At 45.2% G+C, this 20,353-nt stretch overlaps 1 protein-coding gene across 2 annotated transcripts in view; it reads left to right on the forward strand.

The window, feature by feature from the left end:
- The window catches only part of USP46 (ubiquitin specific peptidase 46), a 33,844-nt gene extending 14,431 nt beyond the window's left edge, over positions 1 to 19,413 (forward strand). Inside the window, exons 5-9 of one of the 2 annotated variants that reach the window (XM_012724217.1) lie at positions 5,915 to 5,998; positions 9,347 to 9,544; positions 11,548 to 11,626; positions 12,462 to 12,663; positions 18,662 to 19,413. In XM_012724217.1, the coding sequence (XP_012579671.1) occupies positions 5,915 to 5,998; positions 9,347 to 9,544; positions 11,548 to 11,626; positions 12,462 to 12,563 (463 nt within the window). In that variant the 3' untranslated portion in view covers positions 12,564 to 12,663; positions 18,662 to 19,413. Of the gene's footprint in view, positions 1 to 5,914; positions 5,999 to 9,346; positions 9,545 to 11,547; positions 11,627 to 12,461; positions 14,091 to 18,661 lie in introns of those variants that run through there. The other variant, XM_012724218.1, reaches the window with a different exon arrangement.
- Positions 19,414 to 20,353: the final 940 nt, after the last annotated feature.

The following is a 20,353-nucleotide window of genomic DNA, read 5'->3' on the forward strand; positions in this document are numbered from 1 at the left end:
TCAGGGCAGAGGCCCTGACTCCAGCATTGAGGGCTGCCTGGTTCATCTGTGCGTGATGTGTGTGTGAGCCAGGGGCAGGGGGCTGACTGCTCCAGTGTCCTCCAGGAGTCAGGGCCCCTCCTCTCACACCATAGTTACTTCAGCACTTCCTGTGAGAAGCATGTCAGTCCTATCCCCAGATGCATTAGGCCCAGGTGTCTAGGACAGCCGCTTATGTCTTTGTTTGCAAATTGTTTTTGTAGGCCCGCTGGCCCCTTTTGCTTTGAATAGTTCAGTTTATGGCATGGGTTCTTAATATTCTTGTGAAAAGAAGAGCCAGTTCTGTTCCTTTTCTGATTGCAGGGTTGATTGTGCCAACATCAGGCACTGAGGACGAAAAGAAGGTACTCCACGCCACTCCCCTTCTCTGAGTGAGGGAGTTAGAAGGACTCAGTTAGGAGGTTGAGCGCCTTCTTTTCCCTTCCAGGGAATTTCTGTGCTGTTAGGGCAGATGACAGTATCTGGAACTTGAAACTAACCTGGTTAGTTTGGAGAACCTTATTATAAAGACACTTATGTTTCCTTTTTTTTTTCCCCCTGGACAAATTGTGTGTTTTCTCTATACCTTCGGTGTAGGAACATAGGCCATGCGCTTGTTGAAGTCAGGCTTGTGGCATAAGGAAATACCAGAACTGGGCTGGGAGGGTGTGAAAGAGCCTCAGAGGGTCTTCTGAACAGGAGCTTCTGGTCTAAGTGCACCATGGAGGCTGGTGTGCCTAAGACTACCCCACCCCCATTTTACATCACTCCTGAAGGAGACCAGGACTGCCTAGCTCTCCCCTCCCTCACACATGCCTGGGGTCTCACCTCCGACAGAAAGCAAAGCCTGCCACGTGTTGTCAGTCACTCCGGAGAATTCTATGCTGAGGTGGCAGCTTTCCAGCTTGCCCCAAAAGAAGGAAGTGCGGAGAAAGGCCCAGGGAATACATGATGCCAGCCGGTTCATTAGCTTTTCCTCTCTGAGACAAAAGAGGAGGAGTGATCAGGATCTTTCTTGTCTCCTTTCATGGCTTCATTTTGCTCACATTCTTGGGTTTGTTTTTAAAATTAGAATCATGAATTTCCTTCCTTAACATCAGGTCCTTACATATCTCTTCTGGTGGGATGTTTTTCAGTTTCACTTACTTTGAAGATAAAAATCAAGCTAATTTGTACCTAAGATTTTAGTCATCTCCACCGAGAAGGGCTTTTGGTGATCAGTTCCACTGTAGTTTTGCTGAATTTTTGCCCCAGAGAAATGATGAAATAGTAGTGGTTAAACGTGATACAGTCTAGAGCCATTAAACCCACATTGCAGCTGGGCTGTGACTTGATACCCACACCTGAGCAGGTGTCTTCAGCAGGGTGAGGGAAGCCATCTGTGTCACAAGCCGATGCTGACAATGCTTTTTTTTTTTTTTCCTTTGTGAAAGGTTCAAAGGTGGCCTGAGGCAAAACTTTAAAATCCATGAACTTTCTCTTAATTATCCTCCCAAGGCCTTTTTGTGCCTTTGTCTTCCACTCTACTGCCTCATCCCTCCCCAGCCTCCCTCCCTGACACTTACCTTTATCCTCTAGGGCTCCGTGCTCTGAAACCACTTCTCCCTCCCTCTGCCTTCCTTTGGTGTAAATTCCTTTCCCTAGCGCTGAGGCAGTCAGCTCAGTGTTAGGAGGAAAGTGCTCTTTTCATTCTCCAAAACCTCTATTTTCAAAATTCCTCTTTTAAAACAAAATTCCTCTTCTACTTCACTGGACTAAGTCCACTCGCACCCACCCATTGTCCCCTGCCTGTATATTATTTTCTCTGACCTTTGTTTTGGTATGATTGATATTCAGACTTTCCAGTATCTGACACTTATGTCTATCTTGTGAATTTCCTTTTAAAAATCTTTAGTAAGACAGACTTTGCTGTGAATCTGAATCACCAGGGAGGCAGGCAGAAATAGAGGCCCATGTCATACTCATACTCAGTCGGCTCAGACTTCCCACTTAAATTTTTCTGGATGATTCTGATAACCAGCAAAGTTTGAGCATCACTTTTTAGATTTTTGTACTCAAACAGCCATCTAAGGGCTAGCACCTTTTCTAACTAGAAATGCAGACTCCCCAGAATGAATCAGTAAGAACCTGCAGTTGAACGGAGCTCCAGGTGATTCAAAGGCATGTTTGTCAGTGATCGCCAAGCCGTGGGGACTGCTGCGTCAGCCCTGGCAGTGAGAGGGAGCTGTCCTCTCTCACAGCAGTGCCTGGAGAGCGTGCACTGTAATTGACTAGTGGAGGATTAAGCGCTGAGATTGTTTTTAAAGCTTCTAAAGCTTCCCAGGTAATTTCAGTGAACACAGGATTCTAGAAGAAAGTGACCCAGTTGTTGTTGTGCCAGGTAAAGTAGGTTACAGGTGTGTGCTGAGTTCTCCGCTCCTGGGAGGCTGGTGAGAGCCTCAAGCTGCCAGCCATGGCTCCCATAGGTGCAGCCGCATTGGTTACACACCCCCTCTTCTCACCTGGAGTCTTTATTATTATTTTTTTTTTAAAAATAAAGATTTCTTTCTTTATGCATACAAGAGCTGGGGTACAGGTCAGCGGTGCAGGGGAGTGGTTAGGAGGATTCATCATAGCGGGGAGCAGGTGCATCTACTGCAAGACACTGCTGAGGGGAGCAGGGGGCGAGACAAGAGAGGGCTGCCGCCATGTGGGGCAGCTCCGGGGCGGGCGGGGATCCAACTCATGCTGCAGTGGCTGCAGCGAGCTCCACAGTGCCGAGACTTTAATCTCTTGTGCCACCATGGAGGTCGTGGAGTCATTTTCTATGTGAGCCTTAACATGAAAACGACCAGAAAGCATTACATGAGCATTTTCCCCCAATCATTTTTGAATTATTGTGTTGAATGAAAAAGTGAAGATTTTAATTAAAAGTGTGTCAGATAGGGGCATTACCTAACTTGGACATGATAGCTGTACCGTAGGTAGCCTTCCCTTCAGGCACATAGTGTTTTCTCCACTTTCTCAGTCTCGTATAAATTTCCATAAAGTTTGATGGTTTCTCTTGTAAAGGCAGGTGTTTCTTTAGAGACCTCCTCCATCCTCTGTCTGTACTGTTGTAGCTTAAATTGCTGCAGAGAGCTTTGTGCTTCCCCACGGCCGCTTTGCGCGCGCCGTTAGTCCCGGGTGTTGTAGACTCCTCTGTGACCCTTGGCCCTTTCTCGCTTTGAGAAAGGCAGACCACCCTGCGGTCTGCTGCGGTTCCGGCCACCGTACAGCTCGACTGGCAGTCCTGCTCTCCCTCATCCTTTCCTGCTGGGGTCCCCCCACCGCCTTTGCCAAATGTAGTCTGGCATTTTCTGAAGTCTCTTCCCTGAATCTCCACTCACGGACACCCCGATTCACTGCCCCACCTCTCCTGGTGGTGTCTTCCAGCCAGTGGTTACTTGTAAGTTGGCTCTTCACTTATTTTTTAAAGATGTATTTATTTATTTATGCATACAGAACTAGGGTACAGACTAGAGGTGCAGGGGCGGTGAGAGGCTTCACCAGGGACAGAGTGGGGAACAGAACAGGCAGATCGATGAAGTACACTGCTGAGGGGAGCAGCGGGTGAGATGGGAGAAGTCTGCTGTGCCATGTGGGTCACCTCCGGGGCAGGGATTGAACTCATGCTGCAGCGGTGCTCACAGCTTCAAAGTGCTGAGACTTAACCCTTTGAGCCACTGGGAGGCCCAAGTTCTTTAATTTAGGCACTAATGTCTAATATTTTTCTACCTATTTAGGTTTACAAATAATTGAAAATTTTTTGCTAAATAAGTATGAATAGAAAACATTCAGTTCCTTCTTCACTGCTGTGTTTGCCTTAGTTGTTCTGACTTTCGCAGTACAAAGAGGTTTTCTGGGTGGCCTTACCCAGGATGTGAATCTCTGCATGCCCCAGGCTCATCTCCCTGTTTTCAGTTTCCCATTCCGCCTGAATACTCCTGTGCAGGCCCAGACCGGATGTCACACCAGTCACTCAGTGACGTGCCAGCCAGCCCTCGGCTGCCGTGGGGCCGGGTGATGTGCTCGATGATGTGCTCGGTACTTGAAACCTGCAGCTGGTGCGTCGCCTCTCAGCAGTTGCCTTGCCTTCTCGTGGCCCCCTCGTCTTTCTCCGGTGCCGCCAGAAGAGGCATTTCGGAAAGCACTGTCTGGAGGTTGTCTGGCGAGCTCAGGTCTGAGCCAGCATCTCGGGAACAGCTCTGCCCGCCCTCACATCCCCACCTGGAGCCCCTGACTCTCACCCACCGGCGTGCTCGAGTTACCCTGTCCGGGTCCATTTTCCCTCTTGGCTTCCCCTGGACTTTACACACACGCTCTGTCTCCGTTTGTTTGCACAGTGAGGGTGACAGTGCCGCCGTCGGGCCTGTCCTCGTGCTGGGCACAGCAGTGAGTGAGACAGGCGATCTCGGCTGTGTGCAGGGGAGGTGAGAGTGCCGGTAAGCAGGGCGGTTTCCGTTAGGAGTAAGTGCTCAGAAGAAAACGAGTCACAGGTATGGAGAGGGGCTGGGTGGGCTTGCGAGAGTGACCAGGGAAGCCCTCTGTAGAGATGACCTTTAGGCTGAGCTCTGAACAGGTGGCCAGCCATGGAGGCTTCTGGAAAGGAGCTGCCAGTGTGAAGAAAACAGCAGACCTGTTTTCTTCAGGGAGGGGTGTGGGGAGCGAGGCTGCTGGGGCAGGTGAGGGCAGCGGGTGGGAGGAGGGGGCTGGAAGGGTGCAACTGGCCTCAGGTCTGGCGGCCCCGGCTGGCATTGGGGTTTGAGGCTTCAGTGCACTGTAACTGTTTGTGTGAAACAGTTTGTTTCCCCTGCACCGAGCACTTGATGCTGTGAACTCATGTGTGTGTCTCTCGGGGCCACAGGAGCGCATGTGCACTGCAAATCCAGCACCCTGTCCAGAGTGCGCCCCTAAATGCTTGGGGAGTTAATGAGAGAACAGTCTGCGTTTCCTTTGGAAAAGCTCTGGTGAAGCGGTTGAGTCTCTAACGCTATGTATATAACATTTTCCATTTCACAAAATCTGATCATTTTGGTGTTAGGACACTCCTTGTGAAGAAGGAAATGTCACAGGCGTTTTCAAGACTCTGAGGGTATTATTATATTCTGGATGTTCTTTTCAGCCTGGGAAGCAAAGCCACAGGAATGTTAAGCAGAATCTCAATGACCAGAAAAGAATGAAAAGCCGTGACATTTAAAAAATGAAAACTATAAGCAGTACAGTAAAACATCACGATAGGTGAATACGGACAGGACACAGTGGCATTTGAGTCAGGGTTCTTAGCTTGTGGGTGTGAGGGGCGGGAGCGGGCGCTTGGTAGGAAGCAGTCATGCTTTGCTCACCCGGGACTCTTAGTTTGCTGGAAGAGCCGTTGTAGCTGTTTTCAACCTTACCGTCTTTTATTTTTGTGCTCTTTGAAAAGCCAGTCTACCTGGGACGTACTGTTTTTCGCTAAATGTGCAATAATGTCACCTTGCGTTTTCCGTGGTTGCCTTTTTCGGCCCCAACTTTCATAGTGTCGTGGTGAGTTTTTCTTTTTTGCTGTTGTTAGTATTTGCTCACATCATTTTCAGTCTTCACCTTACTGGTATCCACTGTCAAACTCCGAGCTTTTCCTGAAGCCTTTGGGAACCCTGATTTCTTATTTACTTGTGCCCCCTTAAATAAAACCACACTTGAAATCTCTTGTGGTGAAATCACAGCCCAGTCAGTAGAAGTGCTGTCAGGGCCCTGCCCCACTCCTAAGACGGACCTTTTCTCATTCCCTCTTTCCCCGCAGTGCTAGAAGTGAGCCTGCAGGTAACAGAGGCTTTCAAGTAGGGTATATCAAGTATATTTCGAACTTTTTAAAAGATGAAAATCTTTTCCTCTGCAGAGACTTCAGCAACACAGAAACTCTGTGTAGTGAACAGAAATATTATTGTGAAACCTGCTGCAGCAAACAGGAGGCCCAGAAAAGGTGCGTAAAGGCTCATCTGGCTTTGTATGTTGAGAAACAACATATGCCTTAGTGCCCGGCACATGTTTGTTTTTTAAATTCACTCTTATTTATTTTTTGATTTTCAAGATTTCTTTATTTATGCATACAGAGCTGGGGTACAGGCCAGAGGTGCAGGGGCGGTGAGAGGATTCACCAGAGACAGCGGGGAGCAGAACAGGCAGATCAAGGAAGCGCACCGCTGAGGGGAGCAGCGGGCGGGTCAGGAGAGGTCTGCCGCGCCATGTGGGCCACCTCTGGGGCGGGGATCAACACAGGCTGAAGTGGCTTTAGCTTCGTAGTGCTGTGCTTTCACCTGCTGCGCCACCACGGAGAGCCCACTCCATTTATTTTTAATGATAAAATTATTTTTTTATTCAAGTGACTTTGTATTATAGCATTATGTCAGTTTCAGATATGCCTCACTCTGTCAGCACTTTGTGAACTGTACTAAATTCACCATTAGAGTTCAGTTCTGCCCTTCACCATACAATTGACCCCTTTTACCTGACTTACCCAAGCCACCCCCTGATTTGGTCTTAAAGCCAAAAAGGTGATTTCTTTTGGTTTCTCTATACACCACAGAGGAGTGACCTCATAGGGTGCTTGTCTGTCTCTGTGTGATTCATTTCACCAAGCATGATACCGTCTAGGCCCATCCATATTCTTACAAGTGGCAGCTTTCACCCTCACTCTTTATATAGAGCTGAGTCGTAATCCACTTGTGTATATCCCACATACCACCTCGTCTTTATCCATTCATCAACCCGTGGGTACTTAAGTTATTTCTAGTTCTGGGTTATTTTAAGTAGTACTGCAGTCAACTTGGGCATACATAGATCTCTTCAAACTAGTATGCTTGTATTTTTCATTGGGTACCCAGAGGTGGGCCAGTGGCTTGTAGGAATTTCTATTTTTAATTTGTTGCGGAGTTTCCACACTGCCTTCCACTGTGATGGCCCTAGTCCCCATTCCCACCAACAGTGCACGAGAAACCCCTTCTCCCCACATCCTCTCCAACCCTTGCTCCTTGTCTTTTATCCTTTTGGGATGGAGTCCAAGTTCACTTTCTATCAGCACCTGCCATTTACAGCTCTTGGAGTCTCAGAGATAGCCATTGATTCCCTATTATCCACGCCCAGAAACCAAGAAACTGTTTTCATGAGGTGACATCTCTGGGGTTTCACTTTGCATCTTCTTAATAATAAGAGGCGATGAACAACTTTCCATGTGTCTTTGGTCATCTGTATGTCTTCTTTGGAGAAAGTATCTGTGCAGAGCGCCGGCCCATTTTTCATGGGGCTGGTTTTTGCTGAGTTTTCGTTATTTAGATATGTTGGATATTAACCCCTCGTCAGATTATGATGTGCAAAAATGGTCCCCAGCTAGTAGGTGGGACAGACCTAACTTTGAATCCCATGTCCATGTGCCTGTAGCGGTGTCTGGGAAGTCATTTTGGGGAAGACAGGTACCTTCCTCAAGGTAAAACGAGGGGAGTTGTCCCTTTGTTTGATTATATGTCATTTGCTCATTCATTCATTCCACAAGCACTTATGAATGTTAACTCTATACCAGATACTATTCTAGGAACAAGTAGTTATCAAATATAATTGCTGTCCGTTTGGGATTTCAAGACAAACTACAAAAAGGCTTTAGCATAATACATAACACATAGCAGACAGCCAGTAATATTATAAGTACTGCCTGAGTATTGGAACTTCTTCTCTGGAGACTTAGAAGTTTAAAATGTTCATGATTTCATAAGGAATCATGAGAAAATCAGTAACATATTGGTACATGGATAAATAATAAGAAAGTCATCACATTCTGAATTGTGATGGGGCCCAAGGTTTCTTTTTATCAGCACCAACCATTGACAGCTCCTGGACTCGTGGAGATATCCAGTGATTCTCCCAAGCCCAGAAACTAGGAAACTCCATACTTCCATCTCAGTGCAGCCTTCTGAGTTAAATTCACCCTGCCCACAGTTACGGCTCATCCAAGGTAACTCACAGGCACTCATTACTGCCACCTGCAGCCTCAGGCGTCTGCATTTGAGCTGATACCATTTCTCTGCCCAGCCTCTCACTTGGGGAGAGGCATGCACTTTCCTCCCTGCTGCATCAAAACTCACAAAAGGTTAGTCACTGTAGGAGGCAGGTGTGGGAGTGAGAGTGGCCTGTGCCTCCAGCCCTTACAACCTAAGTCCACCAAAGGACAGCACAGTCTCCCTGTGTGGCCCGAGGTGTTTATTACAGTAAAAAGCCTGGGTGATCTCATGTATCGGATGTAGTGTGTTCCTTTAGCGTTGAGGGTGCCCCCCGAGCCTTATATTTCTGCTGATGTTGTTTTGCTTGTTTTTATGAATGGGGTTTTACCTCAGATTTTGGAATAATGCTCTCTTAAATGTTGTTCTTTTCAAATAATGTCCACAGAGAATGTAGACAAGCAAGCAGCATTGATCCTCAAAGGACATGTAAGACGTTCATAAAATGGGGGTCCTGGATGGTAACTGGAGACCCTCTATTCGAGCAGAGATGTCCACATGACCTGTAGCCCTGGTGGCTTCTTATGGAGGCCCATTAATGGTCATCTAGTGAATAGAGCTTTCTGTGTTGATGTAAGTTTGGGAAAAGCTGCATCAAGCAAAAGAGAATACTTCCCTTACTGTGGGATTTCTCAAATCACTATGCTAATGTGCATTGAGGAGCTTCAGAATACAATGTAGTGTTGTCAACACAGCCACAGAAACCCCTCCCCTAGTAACACATCCAGTGCTCCACTGACCCCAGTTTGGTTATGTATCCCCAAGCTAAGCCCTGCATTTTTTAAATGAGGAAATGACATGCCCAAAAGCACACGAGCAGGGCGTGAGGGACAGGCCCTTCCCGAGAGCCAGCACAGCCTTGTCTGAACATCCTCACTGGTGCTCAGACCCCCGCGGGTCCACGTCCCACCTGCTGTTCTTTCAACTTCTTTTCTCAAAGGCTGCCACCTCTCTTCTCCTTTGGGGGATTGCCAAACAGCATTCCTTCTTGGGAGGCAGAGGGCATGGCAGGGAGCACTCGTATGGCATCTTTTTATTGGCACAGAAACTCTGGGATGTCTGCTTTGACCAGAGACTTGCCGTTACATTTGTCTTTGGCCAACATGCTCCAGCTAGCTGAAGATACGTGGTAAGTCAGCGTTAAGTAAGTGAACCCACTATTTTCTCAAGAGTGGTGGTTTATCTGTTGGCTGGAACTTTGTTAGACTCCTCCTGCTCTCCTGCAGGCAGTAGTGCTCTCACAGTGTTGGGTACAACTGATTTTCTATTTCATGGCTCCTTAGGATGAGAGTGAAAAAGCTGCCCATGATTCTGGCCCTGCACCTGAAGCGGTTCAAGTACATGGAGCAGCTCCACAGGTACACCAAGCTCTCGTACCGAGTGGTCTTCCCGCTGGAACTCCGGCTCTTCAACACCTCCAGCGACGCGGTGAACCTGGACCGCATGTACGACCTCGTGGCGGTGGTGGTGCACTGCGGCAGGTGAGGGTGGGTGGGTCGCAGGAGAGGCGGGGAAGTGCCCCCCCCACCCCCCCCACCCCCCGCTCCGCTCCGAAGGACCCAGTGTTCGCTTCTGGGCCCCGAGCTCTGTAATAACAGTGACTGTGGACGTCTCCATGACGCTGCTCTTTTTTATGCATCCTGTCAAAAGCAAATGCAAACATGCCTACCTCCACGCGTAACTCTTCATTGGTTAGAGATGATGCCTAGGAGGAATTTAAAGTGGCATGGAGAATTAACTGCTGATGCTATATGGTTTTACTTTTTCAAAAGCTAGGTTACAAATAATAGTGCAATGTCCAAAATATTTTAAGAGAAAAAAATTGTAGGTAAGTTGAAATTTTTTGGCATTTTGAGTGATGAAAAATCTGCTCTAAGATATTCTTTATGTAATTTTCCATCTTTCCCCAACACGCTATTGTAAGCGCACAATTAGAGAAAGAGCGAAGACAGATAGGAAGAAGCATTTCGCAGAAAATCCTTTGAGCAAGTTCTTTGTTCCATATCCCCTCCAGCCCATGACTGCAGTGTGGGTGTACTGCCTCAGTCATCGATTTCCATGACAGGTGCTTTTTGAACTCTTGTTTCCTGGGCTCCATCTACCACCTGAGGGTCCAGTAGTGACCAAGGCATGCGGCGCCTGCCGTCTAGAAACTGAGATCTAGGGCAAGACCCGGACAAGTGAACACACCAGCCAGTCACCACCCAGAACACACAAACACGGCAAAATAAGCTAGGATTTCATTAGTGCTATTAGGCAGGAACAGGGAGATGAATGAGGCAGCGCTGGGAGTGGTACATCGTCAGGCAAGCTGAGCCACAACGGCGTTATCTACTGAGGCGACATTTTGAGCCGGAACCTAAGGATGCAGTGGGCCAAGAAAGCGGACTTTGGGGCAGGGGCAGCTGGGGGCCGAGTTGCAGAGACCCACGATGCAAAGGGCGATGTGTGTGCAGAGGGGAGACTTGAGCTGAGCAGGGAGGGAGGGCTGAGCAGTGCGGCTGGGTGAGGTTGCCGACCGGCAGCGACAGGGGGCGTGGGGCATCCGCGATTGAGCAAAGCAAACTGAGAAATCCAGCCTGGCAGTCTTAGTGGTACATTAAAAGTTACAGAACAAGTCTCTAGGTTTAGGATGAACTCTCTCAGCTGTACAGATGTAACTGCAGTAATGGCAGCTACTTCCTGTTCCCACACTGAAGAATATCTGCCTTTATTTCAGCACTTGACATTGTGCACTAGGGGTTAACAGCTTCCTGAACCTTAGATCACATCAGTTGCTCTTTAAAATTCCTCAGAGTCTCTCTGGCTTCCGAAAAGTTTAAAATTTTAACCATGACACCCTAGTTCCCCCCTCCTCCTGGCCTAGCCCCCTAACTCACCAGGCGCTTGGAGTTTAGCGAGCACATAAGGCTCCGTCCACCCCACTGTCTGCGGCAGATCTGCATTTGCTGCCCGTTCCTGAGACTTCCCGCGCGGAGTCACGTGGGCCCCCCCCCCAGGTGATCAGACAGGCCTCTCGCCACTGTGGAAGAGCCCGTTCCCCCATCACGCAGTGCACGACGCTGCTTGCTTCTTCGTGGCGCTCTGCACTGCCTGAACAATATTTCTGTTTCAGTCAGTTACTGCCTATCTGACCCCAGGCCCGTGTAAGTGGGGACTTGGTTTTGTTCTCTGCTTTCTGACAGCGGAATAGGGTCTAGCACAGAGCAGCGAGCGGTGATTATTTATTGCTGTTCGCCGAGCTTGTATGTCTGTTGCCACCCCCTGGATTATAAGTCCACAGCAGACCGCTGTCTCACTCACCCTCACGCCCAGCGCAGGGCGTGTTCCTCTGCGGCCTGTGGCCGACCAGTGTGGACACACAAGCTAGGACACACAAGCTAGGAGCGTTTTCTCCCAGTAGTTTTTCCAAATGAATCATTGTGGAGGCTTATAAAGAACTGAATGTTAACTTGGTGACTTTGTTTTGTTTGTTCTTTTCCAGTGGTCCTAATCGTGGGCATTATATTACTATTGTGAAAAGTCATGGCTTCTGGCTTTTGTTTGATGATGACATTGTAGAGGTTGGTATACAGATTATTCTAGGGTGGGGTTAGGGCACAGTTGGGGTGTGTGTGTGTGTGTGTGCGCACACAAACACATGAACATTTCCTAAAACAGGCCCTTTCTCCCACAGTCTGGGTTAAAAAATGACTTATATTTCCTCCAAAATGAAATTCTGCATTTCCCCTGACAAGGGAGGCGGATGTGATGTGGACTTATTAAGCTCACTGATGAGCCGTAGACATGGGCTCTCTGTGTCACCATAAGTCCTATTTAATGTCAATTCTGCTTCCTAGCACGGCTTTTCTGGAAGAGACCAAATAAACATCAATGTCGTAATAGGATTCTTTCTTTATACCAAAATTTTCTCATATTGATTAGTTTTTAAAAACACGTCGTTTAGTCTGTTGGATCTGAAAATCTTTATATTACATTAGAACAGTCTATGTGTTGATTTTATTGTAGAGTAATATTAGCTAAAATGAAATCTGTACTCAGTAACTTGGTTTATTTTAGCTCACAAGGATAACACTCTAGGGAGTGAACTCTGCAAGTGCACAGCTGGTCCCAATGAACCAAGATTATCCCAAGACCCCCCCAAATTGCCATTCGAGAGATGAAAAGAAGGATCCTTCTTCAAAGAAGGATCACGAATGGTTGCTAATAGATTTCTTTCTTCCCTAGTGATTGGCAATTTATATAATAATGATATCCTTCTGTCAGGTCTGTAGAAAATCACCAATCGTGGTTGTATGACAGTGTTTTTATAACTGCATTTTCATGTGTACTGTTAGTTTTTCTTCCCTTCTCCCTGTAATCATGTTAAACAATTATGTTCTTTCTCTTTTTTTGCAGAAAATAGATGCCCAAGCTATTGAAGAATTCTATGGCCTGACATCAGATATATCAAAAAATTCAGAATCTGGATATATTTTATTCTATCAGTCAAGAGAATAACTTAAAGAACTTGTGGGACTAATTCAAGTGGGGGAAATGTTCAAAGCACTGTTACCTGGTTTCTCTGCAGACTGCCTTCTTCCCCAGCGGCCCACGAACGGTATTACTCCGAGTCCCAGTGGTCTGGCTGTGTTAGACTGTCTCCCTTTGTTTTTCTACATGCAGCACTACTTGTGGTTTATTTTAGTCTGAGGTAGAGTTAACTGCAATCAGATTGTAGTAAGGTTTATATGAATAACAGTCGCTAATTCTAGGGTTGGGTAAATGCTGTGCCACTGGCTGTGTCTGGCTGAATCAGAATGACTTTTCCTAGGAATGTCTGCAGTCTCTTTCTGGTCTTTGCTAAACTCCCTAAACGGCTTCCTGAGCCTCCTTTCAATGCATTCCCTTAATTTGTTCCTGGAAACATTGTTACCCATTTTTAGCTTTCCTGCCTCCTTTCTGACCGGAAGATGGAAGAACTGGGTAGATGTTCACCTTTTAGGGCTGCAACTATAGCTTTAAGTTTGTGCAAGTGAAAATGTTTAAACGTGAGTAACCTCGATACTAAAATCACCCTCCATGCAGAGCAGAGTGAAAAGAAGCTGTTCATGGTGGCTGGTGGTCTGCAGCAGGCTGTGCCTTCCTGGCTATGAGAATTGCAGGGGCTGAGAAGGGGTGAGACTCAGGGCAGGCACAGACAAGGGGAGGAAGCTTTAGTGGACAGTGAAAAGTTACTTTTCTTACCTTTCTACCAAAACCAAGTTTCAGGAAAATAACTATGCTGTTTTTAGTGATACTTTTCTTCAGTAGGGTGGTGTGAATTGTATTTATCCTTTATCTGGCACTGCTAAGCTTTCCAAGGTGTCTTTCCAGTCCTGCTGGTGTTTGGCAGTCTGTGGTTGCAGGCCCAGGACACCGCGTGGCCACCTCTGGCATAGCTCTCCTGAGACGGTCAGCACCAACACCCTTCTTTATCAGGCACAAGAAGGCGATGCGCCTTTGCCACCATCAGCCGCATTGTACAACTGTTCACTTGTCAACTTATCAGTTTGTTCACTGAGGCGCTGGCACATCCCAGAGCTGATGTGGAACCTTTCCCAGAGGGAATATTGGAATTATCTGGGTAAGAAGGTGGCGAACAGAAAGTGTCCGTGCGCAGGTGGAGGAATGAACAAAGGGGCAGCGTTTCTTTGGCTCAGACTCTTAGAATGCTTGACGAGAGGGAGTTTTTTAAATGGAAGAACCTCATCTCACCATAGTTACTTTTATCTTTTTCACTTTTATTATATATGTATTTATTAGCTCACTTGAGTATTGGGACCTTTTATTAAAAGGGTCAGTTTGGTGTTTTGCCATTGAGCTGGTTGTTGGTTTCCTGCAAATACAAGTTGGAGATCTTGGCTTCCTGCGGGAAGTCAGCTGGCTTCCACACACTATAAATATACTGTGAACATATCATCTTGTTACCTAATAAAATCAGCGAACAAACATGCAAACTTTTGGCATAATGTGAACTAAAATTGAAATTAAAAATGTTAGTGGTCATTTTGCAACAATTAAGGCATAGCACTTTATCGAGATGAAAACTGGATTTCTTATCTTTCTGAAATATCTTGAACTGATTATCACTCAGAACGAAATAAGCATGCAAAACCTCATTTGTTCATGCTTGAAGTGAAATGTTTTACTTTTCACTGGAGAAGACAAAAACAGGGTGAGCTTATTGTTTTATACAAATGATGAAACTATACCTTGCCTTGTTTTTAGGGGCAAATTCATATGTATAAATATTTTGTCTTTTTTTCCTTCCACAAGACATATGCAGTAATCACTTACCTGGAAGGTGAGTCTACTCTGTTTTTAAGGAGAAACACTTTCCGATCGAAGGTAATTGATACAGGGAACTGTGTGTACAATATACAACCCATATGTTTGGCAGCAGGTTGCAAAGTTTAAAGAAATGATGGTTGAGCTCTAATTTATTTTGGAACTGATTAATAAGAAAAACTATTAAAATTATCTTTGAAATGACTCTTGAAGCTAATTTATTAGAAAAAAATTTTCAATTGGAAGCTTATAGAAGTAATATCTAAATGCTAAGTCATAGATTCAGTACATTTTGTTTGGTTTGGGGTTTTTTGTGTGTTTTAGGTTTTTAAAAAATCTGTAAGGAGTGTTTCCCAGTGACTTAACTGAACTCATTCTTTTTTTAATAGAGAAGGTGAGTTATAATTCAGTATTCATGGATAGACTTTTAGAATAACAGAAAGTATGGAATATGGAAGATAATACAAAGTCATTAAAATGATTGTGCGGTCAAGGAAAGGAAGGTGGAAGAACAAAATGCACTTATCCACCAACACTCCAAGTTTTTATACTTTAGAACTATTTCATGACTTCTTCCCTCTTCCTTGCCAATCAATGAAACGAACACTAGGCAGCTACATTTTCCCCGCCCAGTCTTTTTACTTTACGTAATAACAGTAGCATGCAAACACTTTAATTTTTCATCCCTCATTCATTGGATAAAGTCAGAGAAGGTGTAGACAGGTGAGACCCTTCTGAGGTCGGCAATAGCACAAAGGCTCAGCAGTATTCCCTCAAATGCCAGGGTGATTGTGTGTCGCTTTCTGGCAGGCCTGAGAAGACCTGTTGGGTTCTTTTAACTGCTGGATGTTTTAAATTAAGTTAGCCTTTCACTCTTAAAAAAGAGGAGAAATATTTGCTTTACCGGCTACTTACTAGTTTAGCATCTAGGTTATGACACAGTATGCTAAAAAGATATTTTGAAGTAAGTTCAGCAAAATGTGGACATCCAGTCTGTTATGTTGATGCGTTTCCTTTGGGACAGCACAAAGTGGGCTGGTTTGAAGGAGCCAAGGAACAACACACAGGGTGTTGCTTTGTATAGGAAACCAGTCATGCTTGGCTTCATACCTGGAGTACTTTGGGTATAAGAGGAAATAGGAATAAAGTTATAGAAATGGTCTCTATGCATTTATTTTCATGGGTACCCTTAATTTCATGGGCATGCCTAATAATGAACTGTGTTCTAACTGGAGCTTAGGGCTTATTTTAGATATTGGAGTGTAGCTTTATTACAGATGGATTTTATCTTTAAACATTGCATTCTGATCAACTTTGTATATTCATGTGTATTAAAATATTGTGCATTAAATGTTTTGCCCTCGTTTGCTATTATATGGTCAAGGCATTTATCAGCACTATTGTGATTAACTCATGTAAATGGCATGGGTCAGGGAAAATTAATTCCTACTTTCCTGCCTAATTAAATTTCTGTTTTCCAGTATTACATTTATTTATTTTTGGCTTCCATTTCTGTATAACCAAAATAGTTACTGTATTTGTGTGGCATTCATTTGACTTTGTTGCTAAAAAAAAAAAGAAAAAAGAAAGAAAAAAATTGTTTTTATTTAAAGCAGTCTGTACCTTACTTTTCTTTAATGTAACCAATTCAAGCACTTTAAGCAATAATGTCAATCTTGTGAAATTTCAATCAGTTTAACACCCTGCCTCTAAAATTGTTTGCAAAAAAATAATAATAATAAATAAATAAAGTAGGAATTCTCTTTTTAGAGAATTACATGCGAGTAATGTTACATACACACGGATGTAAATCCTTTTGATAAAATGTGGGTCATTGGCAAACTGTTCGGCTCTAAACAATTTTGAAGCAGTGGACATGTAGAGCATGTTTGGTATTATAATCTGTGAAGGAAGTGTTATTGTTGATACAATCAGTGATCTGGAGATAATTCACCACTGTTTTGAATGAAAAAGATTAACAGAATTAATCCAGAACCTTCTATTTGGGGATGAGCCAATTAAGAGCAATGAAGAAAAGAATTCAGGGTAGGTAATTATAGACATCCCCATGAATTGCTTAAGCTGGGGCTGCTTATAAAATATGCTTTATCAGCTATGAACTGAAAGCCCCCCTCCAAACAAGGACACAGCTCGCAGCTCTGTGACGCGTCAGCATCAGTTCTGTGGCCCTGGCCCTCGCCCTGGGTGCTGGGCTGCTTCCTAAGCTGTGAGACCCAGTTAGCATCCCCGGTTGGGTGATCACCACTCCTTACATTGTTCTACCAGAAGCAGGGCAGGTGGGGACCCACATGCTGTGTTCTCAGGGAATGGTTTCCCAGGACTGAGAATCAGGATTGCTGTTAACATGCTTGGGATAGTTGGGATTCCCCCCTCAACCCCTCTCATCAAGCAAGTCACTTCAGGGTTTTGTGACTGGGCAGGAAATGACACATGAATATATTTGCCTGGGTCCAGTTGTGGGAATAAAAACCCAGCGTGCCACTAAGTCACCCACTTTCCATCAGTCTTGTCTTGGGGCAATTCAGTTGAACGTGACTGAGCTGGCATAGAGCCTGCTGGGGAAGTCACTTTACCTGCCTTGAAGGCTGAGGGAGGGGAAGACATTGGGAATACATTGTTTTAGTCTTTGTCTTGTCCATCTGTCAGTTGGGTTTATAGGATAAGCCTGTCACCACCAACGTGACATAACTTCTGGAGGAGAAATGTTCCTGCTTTTTCTAAATTTCCTTCCCTCTCTATTTCAGATGCCTTTAGTAGAGAATGAAGCCTCCTGTCTTCATTGCTTTACTTTTACATGAAGTAAACATTATGCTAAGTCATTGTTCTTTCCTAAGCAGAGATTTTGATTGTGGAGAGAGTATAAAGACAAACCACTTAGTCTTACTCTAGAGGTACCTCAGTTGAAGAGTTTCATAAGCGATTATTTCCCACCTACTCTGCTATAGGCCGTGTGCTGGGACTTGGGGAAGATGAAGTGGGGAAGCAGGCAGGGTTTCTCTTGAGGTTTCTTGACTTGGAAGAAAATCAGTGGAGGGCCTCCCTTGTGGCACAGGGGTGATCTTAGCACTATGAAGCAGTTGCCAGCCGCTAGGACCTGAGCTGGGCCTGAGTTAGATCTCCGGCCAGGGAGCTGCCCCACATGGCCCAGCAGACCTCTCCTCTCGCTTGCAGTTCCCCTCAGCAGTGTATTTCAGTAGATCTGTCTGTTCTGCTCCCTACTCTGTCTCTGGCAAATCCTTTCACCACCCCCACACTTCTGGCCTATACCCCAGCTCTTGTATGCATAAATAAATAAATCCTTTAAAAAGAAAAGGGGTGGGGGGGGGAAGAAGGGAAGTCAGTGGAAAAGGAATTTAGAGTGTGGAAATTACTTGTGTGTGGAAAATTCGTCATGCCCAGCGTGGTTTGGTATTCAGTCTGTTTCTGACTGTGCAGCTGGGTACTGTGGATAAAATAGGTCACTCACTCCCTCCCTTCCTTGGCCTCCTCTGGAGCTCCAGTCCCTTTCCTGCCTGCTCTTGGTATTAACTTAGCCTGCCTCTCAGCACCCAGGGACAGCACAGTTTTCAAAACCCTGTGTGAATCCCTATGTGGCAACAATGCATCCGAGGGTTTGCTCTTAGTTGTCATAGTAAACGAGCCAGGACATCAAAAGTTTTACTGTGGTTTTATGAATAAAATGTCTGAACAGTCTCGTTACATTAGCACCAAGTAATTTTAGAGACTGTCTAAATTTAACCAACATCAATGAAAGCTTGATTTTTTTCAGCTACGTGACTAATGCTTTTATTGGCTTATCAACCAAGTTTCAGTTTTGGGGTTCCCCTATGTTTTGATAGTGCTTTAAACAAAGCATATTAAGAGCTTACAGAGAAATGAAAAATAAACTTCATTTTGGTTATGAGACTCTGGAGTCAGACATTAGATTTTGTAAAAAGGATTCCTAATTTTGTGCTCATTTTCCTACATGAAGATTCATAATAAAGTATTTATTAGCAACCTTGGGGGTATCATGTTCAAGTTGTAAGATAAGGTCCTCATTTTTAAGGCAGTGTGAAATCCCACAGAAACTCCCTGGGAATGCTGGGCACTAATGCATTGAATTGATATTTTGTTCTTGCTTCTCCAAGGTAGTAGGGGCCTTGGAGAAGAAAACTGAGACATAGATTTGGCAGGAAGCAAAATAATTTACTAGCAGAAGCCACCATTTCTATATATTTTACCAAGTTCTCCTCCTGTGATCCAACTCCATTGTATTTGTGTTTCAGAGTTTCTTAACTGACCTTGCCTGAGAGAACATTCTGTGCTGAGACAACTGAAAATAAACACCAGAAAAATATAAGAGTGAGCCATCATGCCTTCTGCAGCAAGCTAAATCTCTTCACTAGAGAGCTTCTCTCCAGGTTGAGAATTGCCTGTTTCCCAACTGAGATGTAGAAAAACACTTTTTAATGGGTTATGAAGCTAGTGTGTGAAGAAGCTCATTCTGTTGCTCTCTCCAAGTTATCCCTCCCTCCCCCTCAGAATAAATGATTTGAAAACTCCTTGCAAAGAAATTACTTCTGTATGTTTTCCCACCTCAATTCTAAAGCCCAGAAAACAATAAGTTGCTAACTTCACTGTGTTGTATATGCTAACTTGTACATTTGAGGTTTCATCAGAAATAAGAGAGAAACCTGTGTCCTGCATGTTTGTTGATTGCCCTGGTATTTAAACACTGTCATCAGAGGTTTTTATCAACAACAAACTCACCACAGAATCTGCCCTCATATGGAAATTGTATCAAATGTAGAAGTATAATGGGGTGCATGTCGCAGGGGTAAGAGGAGAAGAGGTTAAACCCCTTCTGACATTACTGCTCGGTTTTTGGCCTTGGGTCTCTTGCTAATACCTGTCCCAATCTGTGTGCTTGCCCTGAGACTTAGAGGAGAACCCCACAGCTGTCCCTACCTCATATAAAACTACAGGTTCTTTATGCTTTCTGTTGGCGTGACTGGGATCTCTGATAGAACTTTAGATTCTATATTTAGATTCTATAATAGTGGTGGACCTAGAATCCCAAGACCAGGTTCTAGTGGGAGGAGGGGGAGATGCATCAGAAGGCTTAAGACTTTAACAATCAAAGTCGTGACTGGCTACCTGTTTGAATGATGTCAGAGCTTTGGCACCTGAGTCAGATGTTGGCCATAGTGTTGGGATTAAGATGCTAAGGACTGGTGCTTGGTAAAGCAGGCTTTCCTTGGGTTCAACAGTGATGAAGCTACAGTTGCCCAGCAATGGAAGACATACAGTAACTAGTTCCTTAATCAAGAAATTCTGAATGGTGGTTACCTGAAAAAAAAAAAAAAATAGCAACAGCATACAAGAAATGAAGTTCTGCAGTACTGTATTGAGTTTTCCCTGACCCCTATAATATCTTCCAGGCATGAAGGACAAGACTGCACAGAGTTGAGAACAGAAACGCAGCTCCTGACGGCCAGGAACCGGCCCCCAGCAGTCCCTCCTTGCCTGCTGTTCCCAGCTGGCCTGGTGCTCACTGGGCCATGGTGGTTTCTGGTTGAATGTAAACAACCTCCCAGAACACTAACCTCAGACAAGGTTGTTCTGTGACCATGGTGAACTGAGACAAAACCCAAGACCACTGTATAATTTTATCTGCATAGACAAAAACAAGGTCACTGCAACCCACGGATACCAAACATCCAATGATGACAGCTTCGTTGCCCTCCTAGGTGAGATTTATTAAAATGTCCAGGATGGGGCCCTCCCTGGTGGTGCAGCGGGTTAAAAGCACTGCACTAAGAAGCTTAAGCCAATTCCGCATGAGTTCGATCCCCGCCTGCCCCGGAGGAGATCCACATGGTGTGGCAGACCTCTCCTGACCGCCCCCCCCTGCTCCCCTCAGCAGTGTACTTCCTCGATCTGCCTGTTCTGCTCCCCACTCTGTTCCTGGTGAATCC

The sequence above is a fragment of the Condylura cristata genome, unplaced genomic scaffold, assembly GCF_000260355.1.
Source record: "Condylura cristata isolate star-nosed mole 26May11 unplaced genomic scaffold, ConCri1.0 scaffold00012, whole genome shotgun sequence".
Lineage (NCBI taxonomy): Eukaryota > Metazoa > Chordata > Mammalia > Eulipotyphla > Talpidae > Condylura > Condylura cristata.